At 40.5% G+C, this 17,768-nt stretch overlaps 1 protein-coding gene across 3 annotated transcripts; it reads right to left on the reverse strand.

Moving 5' to 3' along the window:
* Positions 1–724: 724 nt before the first annotated feature.
* On the reverse strand, positions 725–16,516 carry LOC117959405 (bone morphogenetic protein 1-like). 3 transcript variants are annotated; one of them, XM_034896533.1, is made up of 20 exons: positions 16,363–16,516; positions 11,776–11,868; positions 11,535–11,675; positions 11,286–11,403; positions 10,212–10,390; positions 9,997–10,102; positions 8,055–8,179; positions 7,778–7,893; positions 7,473–7,575; positions 7,243–7,359; positions 6,899–7,044; positions 6,129–6,324; positions 5,921–6,046; positions 4,820–4,983; positions 4,492–4,672; positions 3,665–3,790; positions 2,178–2,305; positions 1,857–2,070; positions 1,401–1,651; positions 725–1,310 (listed from the first exon to the last, which is right to left on the reverse strand). In XM_034896533.1, the coding sequence occupies exons 2-20, from the start codon at positions 11,822–11,824 to the stop codon at positions 1,176–1,178; spliced, it is 2,721 nt and encodes a 906-aa protein (XP_034752424.1). In that variant the 5' UTR covers positions 11,825–11,868; positions 16,363–16,516; the 3' UTR covers positions 725–1,175. The 3 variants fall into 3 exon arrangements, with proteins under 3 accessions (XP_034752424.1, XP_034752423.1, XP_034752422.1); XM_034896532.1 differs by lacking the exon at positions 16,363–16,516 and adding an exon at positions 15,715–16,005 and having other exon boundaries at positions 4,820–4,980; XM_034896531.1 differs by lacking the exon at positions 16,363–16,516 and adding an exon at positions 15,715–16,005.
* Positions 16,517–17,768: the final 1,252 nt, after the last annotated feature.

The following is a 17,768-nucleotide window of genomic DNA, read 5'->3' on the forward strand; positions in this document are numbered from 1 at the left end:
GGTAACAATCTGCAATGAAGAAAGGGAGGACGGGGCACTGTGGACGAGTTGAGTCAAGCAGGTACCATTAATGGAAGAATGCCATAAGTGTCATTGTTTAAGAGTCACTGTCATGATCACAGAAAGCAAACAAATCCCTCAAGGGGCAATCCCTTCACTTTCATGAGAGGCTGTATGTGCTGGCTTTCTCCCTTTGCTCTTTCTTCGACCACGGTCATGTTGTGTGTGTGTTTGTGTGGGTCCTTTAAGTGAATTTCCTCCTTTAATACCAGGCTAAAAGACAGTGTTCCACCTTCCTCTCTGGTTTCAAGTTGCTCTTCTGACCCCACCCTATAAGATGTGGGTTCTGTTGCACCTGTAACCACACCCATCGGTGATGTCACAGTGTGCCAACAACCTTCTGAGTACACTATTACATCACTGGAGTGAGTTAAGAAATAAAATCAGTGAGGGCACAGCAAAATCTAATTATCTAAATGTTTAAGGTAAATATAAGAAATGTTTACTGATGAGCAGATGGAAAAGGAAAATATTGGATGAATTAAAGAATTTGGCGCTAATTAAATCCATTGTGATGCTGTACTGCTTTTTGTTGCAAGAGAATACAAAGAACAGGCTCAATATACTCACTCTAAATATGCTGTGAGGGAATGTTAAGGTACTGGATGGGAACTCAATGACTTCACCAAAGTACAAAACTGAGCTTTCAACACATTAGATGTTTTTTGTCCAACATACTCATTATTATTGTCATGTGCATTTGTCCAGTGATATAATACAACAAAGTACATTCCATTCATTAGAATTCATCCCCAGAAAAAGTGACGCAGTTGATATTGTGATTAAAAAAACTGTTTCACAATATATACAGTGCATTTTTTATCTCAACACAGTGCTATGACGTAATCAGCTCTTTAAGGGCAGTGTCACTGAATTTACTGAAAATAATCAATGCAAATTAGTCTTCGCCTTTCATCCTATATATCTATATAATGAGGAAGAGTAAATATACAATTTGTCTGGCTTCACTCTGTCTAACAGATGTGAATGTAAAGTATGCAGGTTGGTGTTTGTGGTATCAATCCATGCATTCACTCCCCGGCTGGAGATGGGTGTGTCTGACCAAATGTTAGGGGAGAAGTCTCCATTTAGGTTTGTAGGGTAGTTTCAGAGAGTCACTTGCTTGCGTGTAATGTGTCCTGGAACTTTGTGCTTGTGTAGCGTACATGAAAGCCTTTTTTATTGATGCTGTCATCTGAGTGAAACTTTAAAACTATGGCATCCCCGGCTGAGTAAACTTCCTCTGGGGCCTGAGGGAAAGGAAGAAGACAAAGAGAGATGGTTTTTGAAGAATCATTTAAATAGTGATTACTACACCAGACTGATATTTTTAGCCTTACCCCAGATCCACAATATCGTCCCAGCCTTGGAGACTTGATGTCAGCGCCGTCATACAGCTCCACATAATCATACCCGCAGTCTGCTTCCTCCTCGATCTCAAACACTTGGAAGATGATCTCCACTCCGTAACCCTTCTCAGCAGAAACCACCCACAGACAGTCGGAGCCGCTGGGGTAGTTGTTATCTCCAAACTGTGCATGAGAGTAGAGCTCTTTTGTCTTGACCTCGGCTTTTAGGCTTCCTCCACATTCTGGGAATTCACAACCACAAAATTAGAGGGTCAAAAAGAGGAACTCGTAAAAGAAAGGAAAAAAAATGCAGCTTTCAAAACACAGCAGAAAACAAAGCCATAGTTAAAATGTCACGTTTTTGGTATTCTATTCTTTCTCCAAAGTGCAATTTTTCTCATTTTCCAGTCTTTTTGGTGGCAGAAAAGTTATGGTTGATTTACCTACCTGCTCTGTATGAAGCCTCAAATCCTCTCTTTTGCACTGAGTTGTCAGAGAAAAAACGCAGGAACATTTTGTTGCCACTGGAGACCACCGTAGAAGGCTTTTTGGTGCCACAGAAGCGTCCAAGAATTGGGGCACGGTTGTCACGCCCGTCGTAGATCTCCAGATGGTCGTAAGCGCACTCAAGATGAGACTCCATGTCGATCTCATTGAAAACCTGCGAGACATTAAAAAAAATCTATGAATTACCTCGATAAGTTGTTTTTCAAGTCTTTAGTTGGCACTAAAGTTTAAATAAAAAAAAAACTACATCCATTGGCATACAATTTTGATACGATGCCCAGGGGTTGTGGACAGAGACCAGGTGCAGGCCTTCTTGCTGGGATACTTATCAGGCCAGTTGGGGCTGCTTATAGTGCCTGACACAGTGTTAACAGCATGATCACAGCCCGCTGAAAGACAACGCAAATAACAATTCAGAATAAAACAATGAAAGCTGCATCACTTCTTTCTCTTCAACACAAGTGCTCTCTGGGGTATTTTTTTAAATTAGGCATAATAATAGAAGTAGTGCCAATAAACAATCCACACTTAGATAATCCATGTATATTAAAATAACATATGTCAAACAAAGTAAGAAAGTTGAACGCCCCAGCGTCTGTCCTTTTGTGACTTTAAATGGTCCCAGCATCTGTAAGTGGACTCTCACAAGGTCACGGTGGGCTGATGAACACAAAGGACTGGTGGAAAAGGGTGAATAATGAAACAATCACATTTTACAAAGGCTTCCTAGCCTGGAAATCTAGAGCCAAATCTGAAAGATTAAGGGTCTGGCATTGAGTAATGAAATTCGGCCATGTCAAGGGGCAGCACCAAGCGAGCATTTGAAAATCTCACTGCCTGCAATTGAATAACACTATGACCAATGCCAACAAGACACGGGGTGACCTATCCAGAACCCCATACATTGCTACCAGCGGAGCTAACTGGTGGATTAAACTGTCGTCATCGGTTTAGCTCACCTCTAGCCCGCCAATATCAGATAAACCGATGTGATTGGTGCAGCTTGGCAACAAGAGTATGGTTAATGAGCAGCATTACTGGATGCCAGAGTAACTTGCTGAGCAACTTCAAATTGTGCTCTTGCAAGAACTCTGGTTTTCCAGGGCAGAGGCTTCCTGGAATTTAAGTGAAATTACCCTTTGGGCCCTGTCTTGCACCCGGCACAGACGCAAGTGTCTTTGCTATTCACGCAGTTGTTAATTTCCCATAGTGCGGCCACGTCGTTTAAATGGCAAATGCACTTGCGCCCCTCTTTGCGCCCATCTTTTCACCCATAGGCGTGCTGGTCTTACAAGGAGGTGTGTTCAGGTGAATCCTTGCCGTAGTGCTATCTTGCGGCAGCAGAAAGTGGTCGCGCTATTGAAACCTAAAGTCAGTAGTGTAGAATTGTATTACTATTTGAACAGCGCATTAGTAAAATGCACCTTGGCTCATGTACAGCGCGCACACTATGCTTGTTACACACACACACACACACACACACACCCTTATGAACCATGTGCCTGGCGCACAGACTCCTTTTTTCCAACGTCAAACTAGCAAAAGTGGATTTGGAGACGCCCTAAACGCACCTGCGTCATGCGGTTAGATCGGTAAATAGGGCCCTTTAAATCCAATATATCCAGATCACCCTTGAAAAAGAGATTCTTAATCTTAATGAGTTTCTCCTTGGTAAATAAATGTTATATCAAAAATATGTATACAAAAATGTACAGTATATAAGGGGAGAGCAGAAACACCTTTAGTACCTTCCTTGCAGTCATGCTTATTATCATGCAGCATGAAGCCGCTGCGGCACTGACAGCTGTAGCTCCCGAAGGTGTTCACACATTCATGCTGGCAGCCACCATTTTCTTTGGAGCACTCGTCTATATCTGTAGAGATGTTTAAATGCAAATGATGTGTAATGCAAAATTCCTTTGCACAGCATGTGAATATGTCACAATAGACAGCAGAGAACTTGCAGAACATTTCAAGTTAACATTTTAGGCCCAGATCTGCTGCTGAGTGCAAACACAAAGGCTTTCTGTGTTACTCAAGGAAGAAAAATCTGGAGTAGGAAACTACCCTTTCAGCAAAACATTTCTTGGGTTTGAGCCTCTTGTTAGTAAAAACAAATCAGTTCTTCCTGTGTACAGAACAGAATATTTATTCAAGCTGATGTGGCATTAAGCACTCTCCATATTTGTATAAGAATATTATATAAGTTTGTTGAAAAGTATTTTGCAATTAACTATTATGTACAATACTTATTATAAAGAATTGCAAACACTAGACTTGGACCAAAATAAGAATAAATGTAAATAATGAAAAATGTGATTCTGAATGTGCAATTAAGCGAATTGTTTGACTTAAACACAAAGCATGCCACTAAATTCTTAAATTCTTAAATTAGATCCAAGCTTCACAAAGAGTCAAACAACACTGCCTCCACTCTTGTGTAAGTAACTGAAGACAGCTGCCTGCATTGTTATCAGAGTAGAGTGATTGTTTTGACCTTCTTACTGTAGCAAGTCTTGGACGTTACGTAAGACTTCCTCAGTATTTCCGGAATACTTCACTCTTCCTGACTTACCAGAGAAGAAGTGAGCTTTGAAGCCCCTCTTGGAGACGGTGTTGTCAGACTTGAACTCGATCCTCATGTTGTTTTGTCGGGAGGTGATGACCTCAGGTTTCTCCGCTCCACAGAACTTTCCATGAAGCTCGGAGTCTGAAGTCAACCCACTGCGCACCTCCACATAATCATATTTACACACCTGATGGTAAACACTAGACAATTTTAATTACGGCAATTGGCCTAGGAAGTTAGGAATTTGTCTGTATCTGTTTGTATCTAAACATCTCAGCAGAAAGACTATAACATATTATAGATTAGCAGCTTTACATGCCTTTCATTAACTTACATCATTTCCTTCGGTCTCGAACACATCAAACACCAAAGTGATGCGAAACTGAATGGGTGCCACCAGCTGCCACACGCAGTTCTTGTTGGGTGGGTATTCTTTGGGCCACCCGGGGGTGGTGAGGGAGCCATTGAGCTTGGTGATGAACCCGCCACAGGCAGCTGCTGGTGGGAGAAAACACAGTGGTACAAGTGTGAGAGAAACACTTGCATACCATGAATTACATAACACCCATTTGTGTGAATTTATAAATTCGATTATTTAATAATTTACCTGCAGAAAAAAAAATCTTTTTTCTTTATAACCAAGTATAATTGCTCTAACAGGACCTTGTGGTACTGGAATAAATCATAGTTATTAATAGCTGAAGAATCCTTTTTTTTTCTTCTTCTATAAAATTAAAAAAATCACCAAATTGTAGTGAAGGGAAATGTAATTCCTATTTGCGCTTAAAAAAAAAAACTAAATGAGTGCTGTAATGTACCATCAACATACTGCCCTCTTGTGGTACAAGAGAGACTCCCAGGGACTCATGTCTCAGCTGTGCAAAAGAGACCTCTTTCTCACAATGGCCTGTGTTCATTATAAAAACCTAAAAAAATAATAATAATATAAATAAAAGTCATATTTTTGACATGTTGTCTAAGTCAATAGTTCCCAGCTGCCATCCTCAGGCCTGTTTGAGGTTATTTTGTTGTTGTAGAAACTCAATTTAACAAATGGGACAACTACAACTGTAGGGAGATTAATTTCAAGACTGGAAACAGGGGCAAACAGGATAATAAAAAGGCAGATTTAATTACATTTGTACAGAGCCAGGCTAGCTATTTAGCCCTGTTCCCAGTCTTTAAACTAAGCTAAGCCAGTTGCAGGCTGTAGTCTCATATATAACAGAAAGATATTAGAGGGGTATTTATCCTTTAAATGTATTCTCCTCCTGAAAGTGAATAAGTGTATTTCCCAAAATGGCATACATTCACTTGAAGTAATCAAAAGGGTGTATTGGGTATATGTTGCATATGGGTATATGTTTGCAGAGTGCGTAGTAGAGTTGAGTTAGGTTGCAGGCTTTCAGTGTGTGGAGTGGTGCTCTACACTCACTCTCACAGCTACGTCTGTCAGCTGCCAGCTCATATCCGGGATCACAAGCACATCTGTAGCTGCCCAACGTGTTCAGACATTGCTGCTCACAGTGACCGTTGTCAAGTCTGGAGCACTCATCCATCTCTGGCAAATGGAATATTTGACAAAATTAAACCAAATGTTTTTTTTAATCACTGACAGTTTGTCACTGAAATTACTTTCTGACCTTTGAAAAAGTTGGCCGCAAACCCAGCTTTGTTGACCGAGCCATCCGACACAAACTTCAGCCAAAGCTGGTTGGAGCTACTTTTGATGTCGTCAGGTTTGTCGTAGCCGCAGAAACGGCCGAGCAGCGGACTGCTATCAGAGCTGCCATCCCTCACCTCCACATAGTCATAAGCACAGCTGTCATGTCTCTCAATCTGCAGTGGAATCAAGGACAGAGAGGTGTGCAAAGACAAATTACAGCAGATGATGATGCTTCTTGCCTTTCAAAGAATGGGCAATCGACACAGAAGTAAGAGCTAACAAAAATAAAGTTCCAAACTACCTGAGGGAAAATGTGGTTTGTGAAGCATTCTCCCAGTTTGGCCATTTCTTTTGGAGATGTTTCCTTGCTTTCTTAATGCCTGAGTGTGTAACTTTTATGTTAATGAATGACTTTCATTCAAGCCATTGAGTTGATACAAAGCTAATTAAGATGTCCAGATCCACAAAACTCTCTTTGTATTTCTCAGTATGGCTATGTTTAGAAGATAGTGTCGTCCAGCGATTTTCGACACACAGAATATCGAGTAAAGACAATTACCTCTTTTGAAGAGTCCATCATGTTTTTATTAATCCTCCGTGTCCGCCGTGGTTATAAGTAACTCCATGGAGGAGGGTGAAGTTGGTGCAAGATCACTGAAGGCTTGTATCATGTGGATGCGCCGACAGAAATTACTCACTATGCAGAATTAATTAACACTTAGACAATCAAAATAAATGTTATTTTACCTCAAATGACTGAAAGGAGAGGCCAACATCGAAACCCTCTGCCACTGTGATTCGCCATACACACACTTTGTTGGACTGGTAGTCATCGGGATAATTGGGGGACTGGATCTGGCCACTGTCCCGCTTAACCTCTCCCCCACAAATGGCTGCACAGGATGTGAAAAGTGATTTGTTTCATTCAGAGATTGGCTTTCTATATTCCTACCTTTAGTTGCCTACATGAGACAGTTCAAAGGAAATGTAAAACTTGGAAAAACCTACTCTAAATGCTAAATGCTAAATGGTTCACATGAGAAGGTGGTATGTAAAAAGAGCAAATGAAAATCCACATGTTGTTGTTGTACCTTCATAGACTGCTGAAAAACCTTTGCCCAACCAGCTGCTGCTGCTTCGGAATTCAATCCACAGTCGACTGTCGGTTGAGATGATTGGATCTGGAAGCATGTCTCCACAAAAACGGCCTGCCAAAGCACATGAAAAAACAATACTTCACGTTGCTCTGACACTGCATCAAGTCAATGAAATGATACTCAGCGGAGAGAGAGGGAGCCTATTGTAAATAGAAGTTAAAGACCTTTCAGAGAAGCTTTTCTCCAATATCCGTCTCGGACCTCCACATGGTCGTACCAACACAAGTGACTCCTGAAGAGGTCCATGGAAGTGAAATTCAACACAATCTATGAGACAGGAGACACACATGGAGGGCACAATGTTGCAAGAAAAATTGGTATCAAGATTTAAAGAAGCAGTCAAGATTTAGTGGCATCTAACATTAAGGGTTGCAGACTATGGGCATTCTTTAAGTCAGTAACTTGCTTAATCTGATGAAGTGTCTAGCCCTTATTGAATTGATACTTCCACTTATTAACCATCCCTCACCTTCTCTCCAGGAGTGACAGAAATCATCCAGACACAATGAGCGTACGCTGAGTAGCCGTTCGGAAAACCGGGAGAAGAGAAGTTTCCAGCACTGTCCTGCAGGCTGTCCCCACACCCTTTGACAACAACACACCATAACGTAGGTGGTTATATTATGATATTTTGGAGAATTAACATTAAAGTCCCACAATGAAGAACAGTGCACATTCAGTCATGATGTGTAATATCTATTTGGCTTTGAATATGATAGTCTAAAATGATTATTATTGCAGCTTACTTGCACACTTGTAGAGTTTTCGGGCTTGTGCAATGTCCCCTTTGCTCAGCCTGGTCCTCTGTCCAATAGGTGGCCTGATTCCATTGACATCATAACGGGGCAAGATTGTGTCTAAGAAGATGCCCCTGTTTCAGATGAATCACAAACTTGAGCTGTTCACTTTGTTTTTCAAAGGTTCAGGTAGAGACAGATTTTTTCTTTTTAAGATCCGTCTCCTGTTTAACACCTTGATACTTTATTGATTCTGATAATCTCTTACTAGATTTGGAGCTAACCCTTGCACAGTTCCCATGGTGATGCACCCATGAATGACAGGCATGTGCAAACAGAGCACTCTGAATGGGGCCTTTCGACTGTGCCAGCCGGCTCAGTGGAGCCCGCTCCTGAATGCCAGAGAAAATGGCCACTCCAGTCCAAATTGTTCAACAAAGCCTGAACTGCCAGGCCTTTATTTAGCTTGGCTCGCCTCCATGACCCAGACAAGCAAACGGCGATGGAGGTAAAAAACCAAAGCACAGAGAAAAGCAACGGGGCAACAACATGCACGAGACAGAAAGGAAAAGGAGACTAGTGTGAAACCATTTCTGTGACAATAAAGGATCAAATCCCTTGAGGTTTCCTATGGAGCTTGTTTAGCAAAGCTGAATGAAGGAACAAACACCAGGTCAGTGTAGTAGATCAGCTTATAATGCAGCATGATACTAAAGGGCAGTTAGGGAGGTCGAATGACCATAAACCCTGTATTAAATTTTGTGCAATTACAGTAACTCTTATCAGGGAAATATGTAGTCATTTCAAACTCTAAATGGAGTTTAATCACTGATTATCACAAGTAAGGTACAGTTGTAGTGATGATTGCATGGTTCCAGGAATACACCACCATTTGTTGAAATAGGGCTGATCTCTACGCCCATATAGCAGTGCTTCAGCTGTGCTTCCACCCAATATTGTCCCAAGTCAATGTCTGCCTATAAAATCATTTAGTCTTAATCTGCATTGCTATTTGTACACAATGTGAATATGCAGGACACAAGAAGTAATTTTTTTTTGTTTTTGTTTTTTTGGCTCACTTTTATTCACAACATGCTAACTGGCAACATAGGATTCCATCCATTACGCTAAGCTAACTTGCGGCAGCGCTGTCGGTGTTGCACAAGACTAAAAAACAATGCGTGCACTGAGACAAAAAATGTTAACTAGCATGCTAGTTTACATGGCAGTCAATGGAATGCTAACGGCGGGTGAGTGCTTTACACCATTAAACTGGCGCTAAAAGAGCTACGTTTTGTGGGCGCTGCATTACCCCCTTGGTATTGTCGCCCAAAATTGAAAACCAGCAGCTGACTGGAAGAATATGTCACGCGGATCTGGCTTCTCCGAAAATTCAAAGCCAGACTGTCATGGCGGCTTGTTCAAAATACAGTCTCATATTTTACTATATTTAGAGAAAAAGGCCATGTTGTTGGTGAATCTGTCTTCATTTTAGATCAACAATCGTCAGTTTAAAAGATTTTCGTTAGATATTGAGAGACTCTTGTCACGTTCATCCCGCTCCTTGTTTCCAAGTTTGCACTCCACCAATCAGATTGGTCATTTGAGTCCGACTGCTGGCAGCGCCCGCCTTCTGACCGAGCATGTCAGGTCGGGCAACATGAAGGCCGACAGCCCCTCCGGTCCCACGGAACACACCAAACAGACTTCAGTCACCGACCTCACCAGACTGCCCGACGGCCGATTACAGCCCTAAGGAGCAGGCTGGTGCACTGCATGTTGCCAGTTAAAATATACAGGCAGGCTGGACAGAGTGAATCACCAAATGCTCAACAGTTAGGCTCTTGAGCCAAGAATTGCCCCTGTGGAGCTGGAAATGAAAGTGATCCTTGCGTTCACTTTAACACAAAACTTTAGGAAAGAAAAACATAAGAAGGATCACAATGCCGACCTGGAAAATGTATTCCTTGCATAATGCATGATGCTGCCGAAGTCGTATACCTCCCCAAGTGAGTCGACCTCGCCTGGCTCCATCTTCAGGAAGTTATACTCCTGTCCTGTTCATTTACAGATAATCAGTGGACGGAATGCAAGGAGAAACATCTGGAGGGTTAGTGAGCACACACATTTTTTCATTTTTTTTTCATTTCAACACAGTAACAGTACCTGGTTGGATGTTGTCCCTGATGATGCTTACATGCTCATCACGGTCTGGACGTGTGTGTTCGTGCCAGAAGCCGATCACGTGTCCGAGTTCATGCACCACAATGCCAAACTTATCACAGTTCTTCCCTATAGAGATGGCCTGAGGGCCACCACCTCTCCTCCCCACGTAGGAGCAACACCTGCAGGGGGATGACATTGTTTAGCTCCACATTCTGGAGCACTGACAGAACTAACACTGATTCTTTGCTGCCTGTGAATATCAAAGGACAATACAACCATGTGTTTGCTATTTCAAACACCTGCATTTTGGCGAATGCAGGTTTAACAATTTTAGGTTCTTTGATGTCATTTTTCTACAACCCCTGGCAGCCATTGCCTTCCATTTTTTTCTGGATACTTCAACAGTTAATTATCCGACTCTTCATACTTACGTTTTGTAATCTGTCACATACAGATCTAATGTTTGCATGAACATGTTATGAAACAGTTTCTTTTTACGCATTACACACACACACTAGCGGACACGGAGCAACCTTAGCATTTGTTCGGAGATGTGTTTCCGGCCACCCGACAAATTGCAAATGAGTTCAATGTTCACTTTTCTTTTAGCTCTGTTTGGCTCTCCAACTCCTGAGGGAAATGTTGGGCTATTTAGCAGCTAAATGCTCCACTATGTTCACCAGCTAAATGACAACTTGGTCTCTCGTTGGGTGCTGGGCATGTGTGTATATATATTTTTTCTTTAGAGCTTTTTTTCAATAAAAACAGTTACCTGCTGCGGTTAAAAATAACGTGATGGGAACAGTGAGAGTGAACGACACAGAAAAAACGCCCGATTGGGCCAGCTAGACAAAACAATGAGCTGAAGGAAGATAAAACACTCTGTGACTTTCACATCATATAAAAATGACAAGAATTCAATAGACATCTTGCACAGTAGAAACAATATCAATCAACATTTCTAAAACACAACAGTATGGTTGTCTGTGATGTGAGTGAGGACACTGACAAGCAGAGGCATTAAATGAAACAAACCAAATCAATTATTTAAAAAAGGTTAATGAGCACCCTCACCCACAAGGTCGGTAGGTGAAAACGATGTAGCTTTCTTCAGTCGTCCTCTCAGTGAATGTTACGCAAGTGTGTTTCTCCCAGTGACGCATCGCCTGTCGGAAAATGGCTCTCTGACTGCCTGATGGGAATTAGAGTTTGACAGCTTCAGCATGTCAAACCCAGGCAAGGCAATGGACACATGCTGGCTGTATATAGCAGACTCGAATCTGATAATATATGAATAATCGAATGTCTTAATTCAGAACTCACCAGTGAAGTTCCCACTGATCAAATACGGGATGATGCCATCTGGCCACACTCGCTCAGGTCTGGAGGTGGCTGCTCTCCTTCGACGATGGAGACTCTTTCTGTCTGCAGCTCTATTACTCCTACTGACACTGGAACTGTTAACTGTGAAACATCTGCATTGATCATAATCCCTTTATTTGAACTAACTATACAGTCAGTCAGAATTATTCATAGATTACCAAATGTAATCCTGCTTTGATACCTGAGTCTGTGTGGTTGGTCTGGACAGTGTGCTGGACTTCTTTGAACATGCGGAGGTCATCTTCATCAAGGGCAATATCTCCCAAAAAGGCAGCTGGGGCAAACCAAAGAACACACAGATAAACAATACATAAAGATGAAATAATGTTATGTTAAATAAAACAATAAATTAAAATGTTCTTTAAAGGTGTAAGGTATATGTGTATTACACTGTTTCCTCTGGCTTATTCTCAGTTTGTGTAACTGAGATATATATCACATTTATGTTAATTATTACTTTAAAATGAACGCAATTCTTAGTATTGTTTCTTGTTAGATGCTGGAGACTATAACATTTAGTCTGGTAAATAATGTTTATAGTAAGTAAGATTCTTACTAATGTGTATTAATATTTGCTTAAATTTCAGAACCACATCCAACGCTTCATAGTTAACTTTATGTTCAAGTCATAAATAAATCTTCCTGGATCTCAAAGTCAGATATCTCTGGTTTCAGTTCTTACCGGACACCCTACAGCGGGCCGGTGTTTCAGTAGTTTTTACGAGTGTCAATGTTAGCAAATCACTCGCTACACGCAGTATGCTGTTTGAGCAGTGGGTTCAATGATTTGCTCCCCACAGACAGAACCAGTTTTAACAGATTTATAAACTTTATCCCAGACTTTTAGTTTTTATTTTCCTGCAAACAGCAGCCCAAAACTCAATGCATGATTTATTTTGTCTGTAGTGCAAATCTCTGTCCTGAAAAGAGGTCTGAACGGGCCCCATATGTCTGTTTGATCAGTAAACACAACTCCAGAGCACACAAACTAAAACATATTGGAGAACTGTCCAGCTACTGCATCAGTTAAAAAAATTAAGATGCGAACTGAATACCGAATGCACTTAGATATCTAAATGGCAAAGAACCTTTAAGTAACCATTAAGAGCCAGTATGGGAGCTTCATATGAACAGCCTATGATATCTGCATAGTTGTTTTTCCATATTCATGCTCAGCAACTCACTAACCCAGGAGCAAAGTCCTCTACATCAGAGCAAAGCCCTCAACGTGTCTGGTAAGGTGAAGTAGTGCCGCTTTTAACAGCTTTACTATACGGAGTAAACATATTTTTTTCCCTGGCAAAAAATGGTGAGAGGAAACTCATTGTCTTTTTCAAATAAATCACACGCGACCAACCATCTCAATTGGGATTATCCTCTGAACACTGGGTCACTGTATGTTTGTTTTGTGTGTTTGCTAAGCAGCATGGAGATTCCAAATAGTATTCTTGTGTTTTGTACGAGGCCCAGAGTTGTTGCTGATCACGTTTAACAGTATTATGATTTCCGCCTCAAGCTTCATCTTTTAACGTACTGTTATATGCCAAGCATTAATTGCCATGTAGACAGAATGATCACAATCATGATCTAATTTTGCCCTTTGACTCTTCATCTGTATCATTTGCCACTGATTGGCTTTTCAAAACTAAAAGGGAAAGATATTAAGTACATTTACTCAAGTATTGTACAGTTAGTTTATCTAATATAGACACAGAACACATTAATACACATCCACTTCTACATGAAACCACACAGCAGTTACATAAATAATTAGCTTCCCCTCAACAACCATAGACTGTAAAAAAAGAGGTCACAACATTAAAATGCTGCTTACACTTGAAACACACACTTACACATATTTGAAATCAATATTTTCCAGTAATAACAAGCCAATACGTCACAATAGGACAAGTGTATCAGACACAAATCTTCACAAATCAAAAACATCAATAGCTAATTTTGGCCTGTTTGTCATTAAAATTTGCTCAGAATCGATGATAACAAAATATGTTATGGTATTCTTACAATGTGAGTACACAAAAAATATATACATCTCTGAAAGGGGTCATTTCTCATAATGAGTTTTTTTATTCGCACATTTTACTAATAATACTTCTGTACTTTTATTTAAATTACATTTTGAATGCAGGAATTTAACTTGTAATTGATTGTTACATAGCAGTGTAGCACAAACTGAAGGATCAAAGAGGTGAAAGGGCTGAAGACTCAACGTGCTGAAAAAGATGGTTCATTTCAGTTAATTCAATCACAGCAGCTGAAGATTGGCAGACAAAGAAGAGCAATTATAAGAAATCAAACACGCCAAAAGCTAGAATGATTGTCTTGGACAGAAAATTTGACTAAAGTCGGGGATGTTGGCTCCAATAAAAAGAGGGGGGAAAACCAAGTTTTGTAAAAAAAAAGAAAAAAAAGAAAAGTGAGTGTGAAAACCTTAAACTTCTGATTGAAATACAAAGTCAAACTACAACACACAGGACATTAGAATCTCAATAGCTCATTCTGAAGCCCAAATAAGGCTTGCATGGCTCTGCTAACTGTCAAAGACGACACAGAATGTAAAATCTAAATCCAAAACGTCACACACACATTCTGACAATGTTTTCTGTTCCTTCTTGGGGATTAAATGTTTCCATTATTATGACCCCCTGCATAGATCTCATGTTGTACTAGTCGGGCAGAACAGCTTACTAGTTGTTGTTCCCATTAAATACCTAATTTAGCCATGGGACGTAACAACCTTTGAAAGTCCAAATGAAAAGACATAGCAGGCCCTGTGTCTGCCTTTGAAGTGAATTCACTCATGCAAAGGGTGACTGTAAATGACTGTCACCCCTGCAGTGTGCACCCCATGCCCTGAAGCCAGAGGGATTTCACCGGCATCCAGCCGAGGACTGCGCTGGCACAGCCTCAATGACCTCTAGTCTCCAGGCAACTGCCTCGAGGAAGAAGAGTGGTGTGTTTTGAAAGTTTCAGAAGTCACAAGTAAAAAAGGACCCCAACCAGCTGGAGGCCCCCTAATAACCAAAGTAATTGTCCGGTGTGTTCTATTATGAAAAAGAAAAGTTGTATATTCTTTAACACGGGGAAGGCAAACAGATTTACTAAATGAGAGACACTGTGGCAGCTTCATGCCAATTAGTTTAGACTTGACATTTAATGCATGATGCACGATTGAAATGTCAGCAGTGTCCTCTATAAAATCTGCATTTAATATCAATACGCTATGTTTTATTGGATGTTTCTTTTTAACTCTAGATTATTTTTAGTTGTTTATTTTACATAAACATGTGAGATACATTTTTTACATTTACTCAAGTACCGCACCAAAGTCCAACTTTAATTGTACTTCACAAAAGAACATCCATTCTACTTCTGCTCCACTACATTTCAGTAATAAATGCTCCACTGCAGTTATTTGACAGCTGTTGTTATTATAGCAATTTAAAAATCTATATTTTGCTCGTAAAACACGATGCTTTGTTGTAGATGAAACTACCACACAGTTAAAATGTTCTCTACGTCAATTAAAACAGAGTGCACCTACATGCATTAGTAATAACAATCTAATAATATAATGCAGCATCAAAAGTGGCCATTCTGACACCTAATATGTATGCACTTTTGTTTTTAATACTTAAGAACAATTAGCTGCTCATACATCTGTACTTTTACATAAGTAAAACCAAGAATACAAGACATTTACTTGTAATGAAGTATTGTCATAGTGTTGTACTTTTTCCATCACTAACTTGGACAGTACTCGACAGTGTTGAATTCAGTTGATTTGTCTCAACCATGATAGCCATACACTTGTTTTTACTTTAAACCGAGATGAAACAGAATCCCGAAGGGCAAGTACAGTGGTCCAAACAACTTTAAATAAAGTAACACGTGAAGAAAATACAGGTTTGACTGTGAAAGTATTAGTTATTTATCTTATGTCTTCACATCTACTTCATTAAGAGATGCATTTAACTTTAGAACTGTCTTAGTTCACAGTGATTATATGGCCTTTATTGTGCTATGTATTTTGGCAAAACACACATAGATAAAAGAAATGCAAATGATCTTTTCGTAGAAATGGTCAAATGGACTGTACCGGCTTTACAGGGATCCTTGTAGTCAATGGCATCACCGAGGTAGGTGAAATGAGTGTCCGCAAACTCCCAATCAGCCGCCAGAGAAACGCGCAGACCGCACAGCAGCAACAGGAATGTTGGAGCGACTTCCATTCCTTATGATCAAATATCTACACCATGTAAAGTTGATGAGAGCAGGGAAGAGAAAAGAGCGCTAAAAGGTTGCTCGATAGCGGCGGTGTGATTTTTAGAAACACAGTGGTGCTTTCTCAAGTCTCCATTGGGCTGTGATTCGACCGAGAGCAGAGCGCGCACAGTTCACAGCAATACGCACACATCCGTGCATCTGAAGCCAGAGGGGTACTTCACCTGCAGGCACGTGTCATACCATTTACATAATGTGTTAATAAGTGTACCATATTTAATTCTTTCTGTTTACATTTGTGTTTAGTTCTTCTGGTGGCCCATAGAGAGAATCATTTTGAGCCAAATTATCAGTATAGATTGAAAACAAGAGAAAAGCTTAATGTCTCTTTCTGACGACTCTTTCAAATATATTCTCAATAGGTGTTGAATCTTGACCGGTTACACCACCTGCAGGTTCTTTGCCTCTGCTCTCTGAAGAACAGAACTAAGGAACAGTTTAAGAGAGGAAAAGATCCACTTACTGAGTGTGGTGAGTCTGTCTCAGCTCATCCATCCCTGTGGATGTTACATGTAAACCATAAAAGGATGCATTTAGTTTGCCTGCTTATTTGTAGCAGTGTCAATTTTTGCAAAAGATAAATCCTGTTTTCTGCTTTTCATCTCAGCCACTATACTGCTGCAGTGTCATGCAGCAATGGCAAGAGAAGTCTCCTCTGTGAACTGTTTTATGATGGCACAGAAAGAAAGTCCTATTGCCGTGATTTTTTTTTTTGCTACTACTGCCACTGCAGTTTAGTTGGTTTGGTGTCAAAGTATCTCTTTCTGTCACTCTGCAGCGGCTAATGTTGCTTTAAAGGAATAGTCTGATGTCTTTGGACATACACTTATTTGTGTTCTTGCTGTGCGTTAGATGAAATAAATGATACCACTCTCATATCCTTTCTTTAAATATGAAGCTATCACCAGAAGCATACACACTGGAAACAGCTAGCCTCGCTCTCTCCAATGGTAACTAAATCTGCCTACTAGCACCAGTCTTGTCAGTATTGTCTAAAAAGTGTCAATGGAGGGCATATAATCGGAAGCGGAAGGCTGTTCAAAAGCTTTGGAGCTACCATCACAAAGGCCCGGTCTCTCTTAGCCATTAGCATCGATCTAAAACAGTTAAAAGCAATTGTTCTGAAGATCTAAGAGGGCTGGAGTTGGAATAGGGGCAGACAAGCTCTGAAATGTACAGGGGCACCAGCCCATGCATGGATTTAAAAATAAATAAAGGATCCTTAAAATCAATCTTGTATTTGACTGTTAGCCAGTGCGGGGAATGGGATGCTAGTCTGTAATGGTGTCTCTTTTTCTGGTACCAAAGTACCTCGCTGCAACATTCTGCAACAGCTACATGCGAGACTAAAATGACTGGTACAGCAGACCCATGAGTTGCTGTTATCTAGCCTTGAGGAGACTAATGCAATAGTGACATTCTTCATATTGTTGAATCAGAGGATGAACTTAAGTTTTGAAATGTTCCTTTGCTGAAAATAGCAACCTTTCACCACAGAGATATTCTGTTCCGAGTCAAAGTTGCCCATGCCAGTTTCCTGGCACTGGCAGAAAGGTTTGATGTCAATGGCCCTAAAGAGGCTGTTTACATACTCCCTGTGGTGCTGGGGAGAACAACACCTTTGTCCTGTATCGAGACAATATGCAATGCAGTTATTGGTCTTAAATTAATTTAAACGATTCCTGAATGTATCACCCATGATTCTGATGTTTAATGTCTTTCTCTTCCACATGTGGGTAAAACCTTGTCTTGCATCTATTTTCTTTTTGCGCATCTCTAAATATTTCACTGTGTTTGACACAATCAATTGAAGATAATCTAGTATCAACTGTTACACATGGTGTTGCTTTATTAGAGACACACCATGTC

This window comes from Etheostoma cragini, chromosome 16, assembly GCF_013103735.1.
Source record: "Etheostoma cragini isolate CJK2018 chromosome 16, CSU_Ecrag_1.0, whole genome shotgun sequence".
In the NCBI taxonomy this organism is placed as follows: Eukaryota; Metazoa; Chordata; class Actinopteri; order Perciformes; family Percidae; genus Etheostoma; species Etheostoma cragini.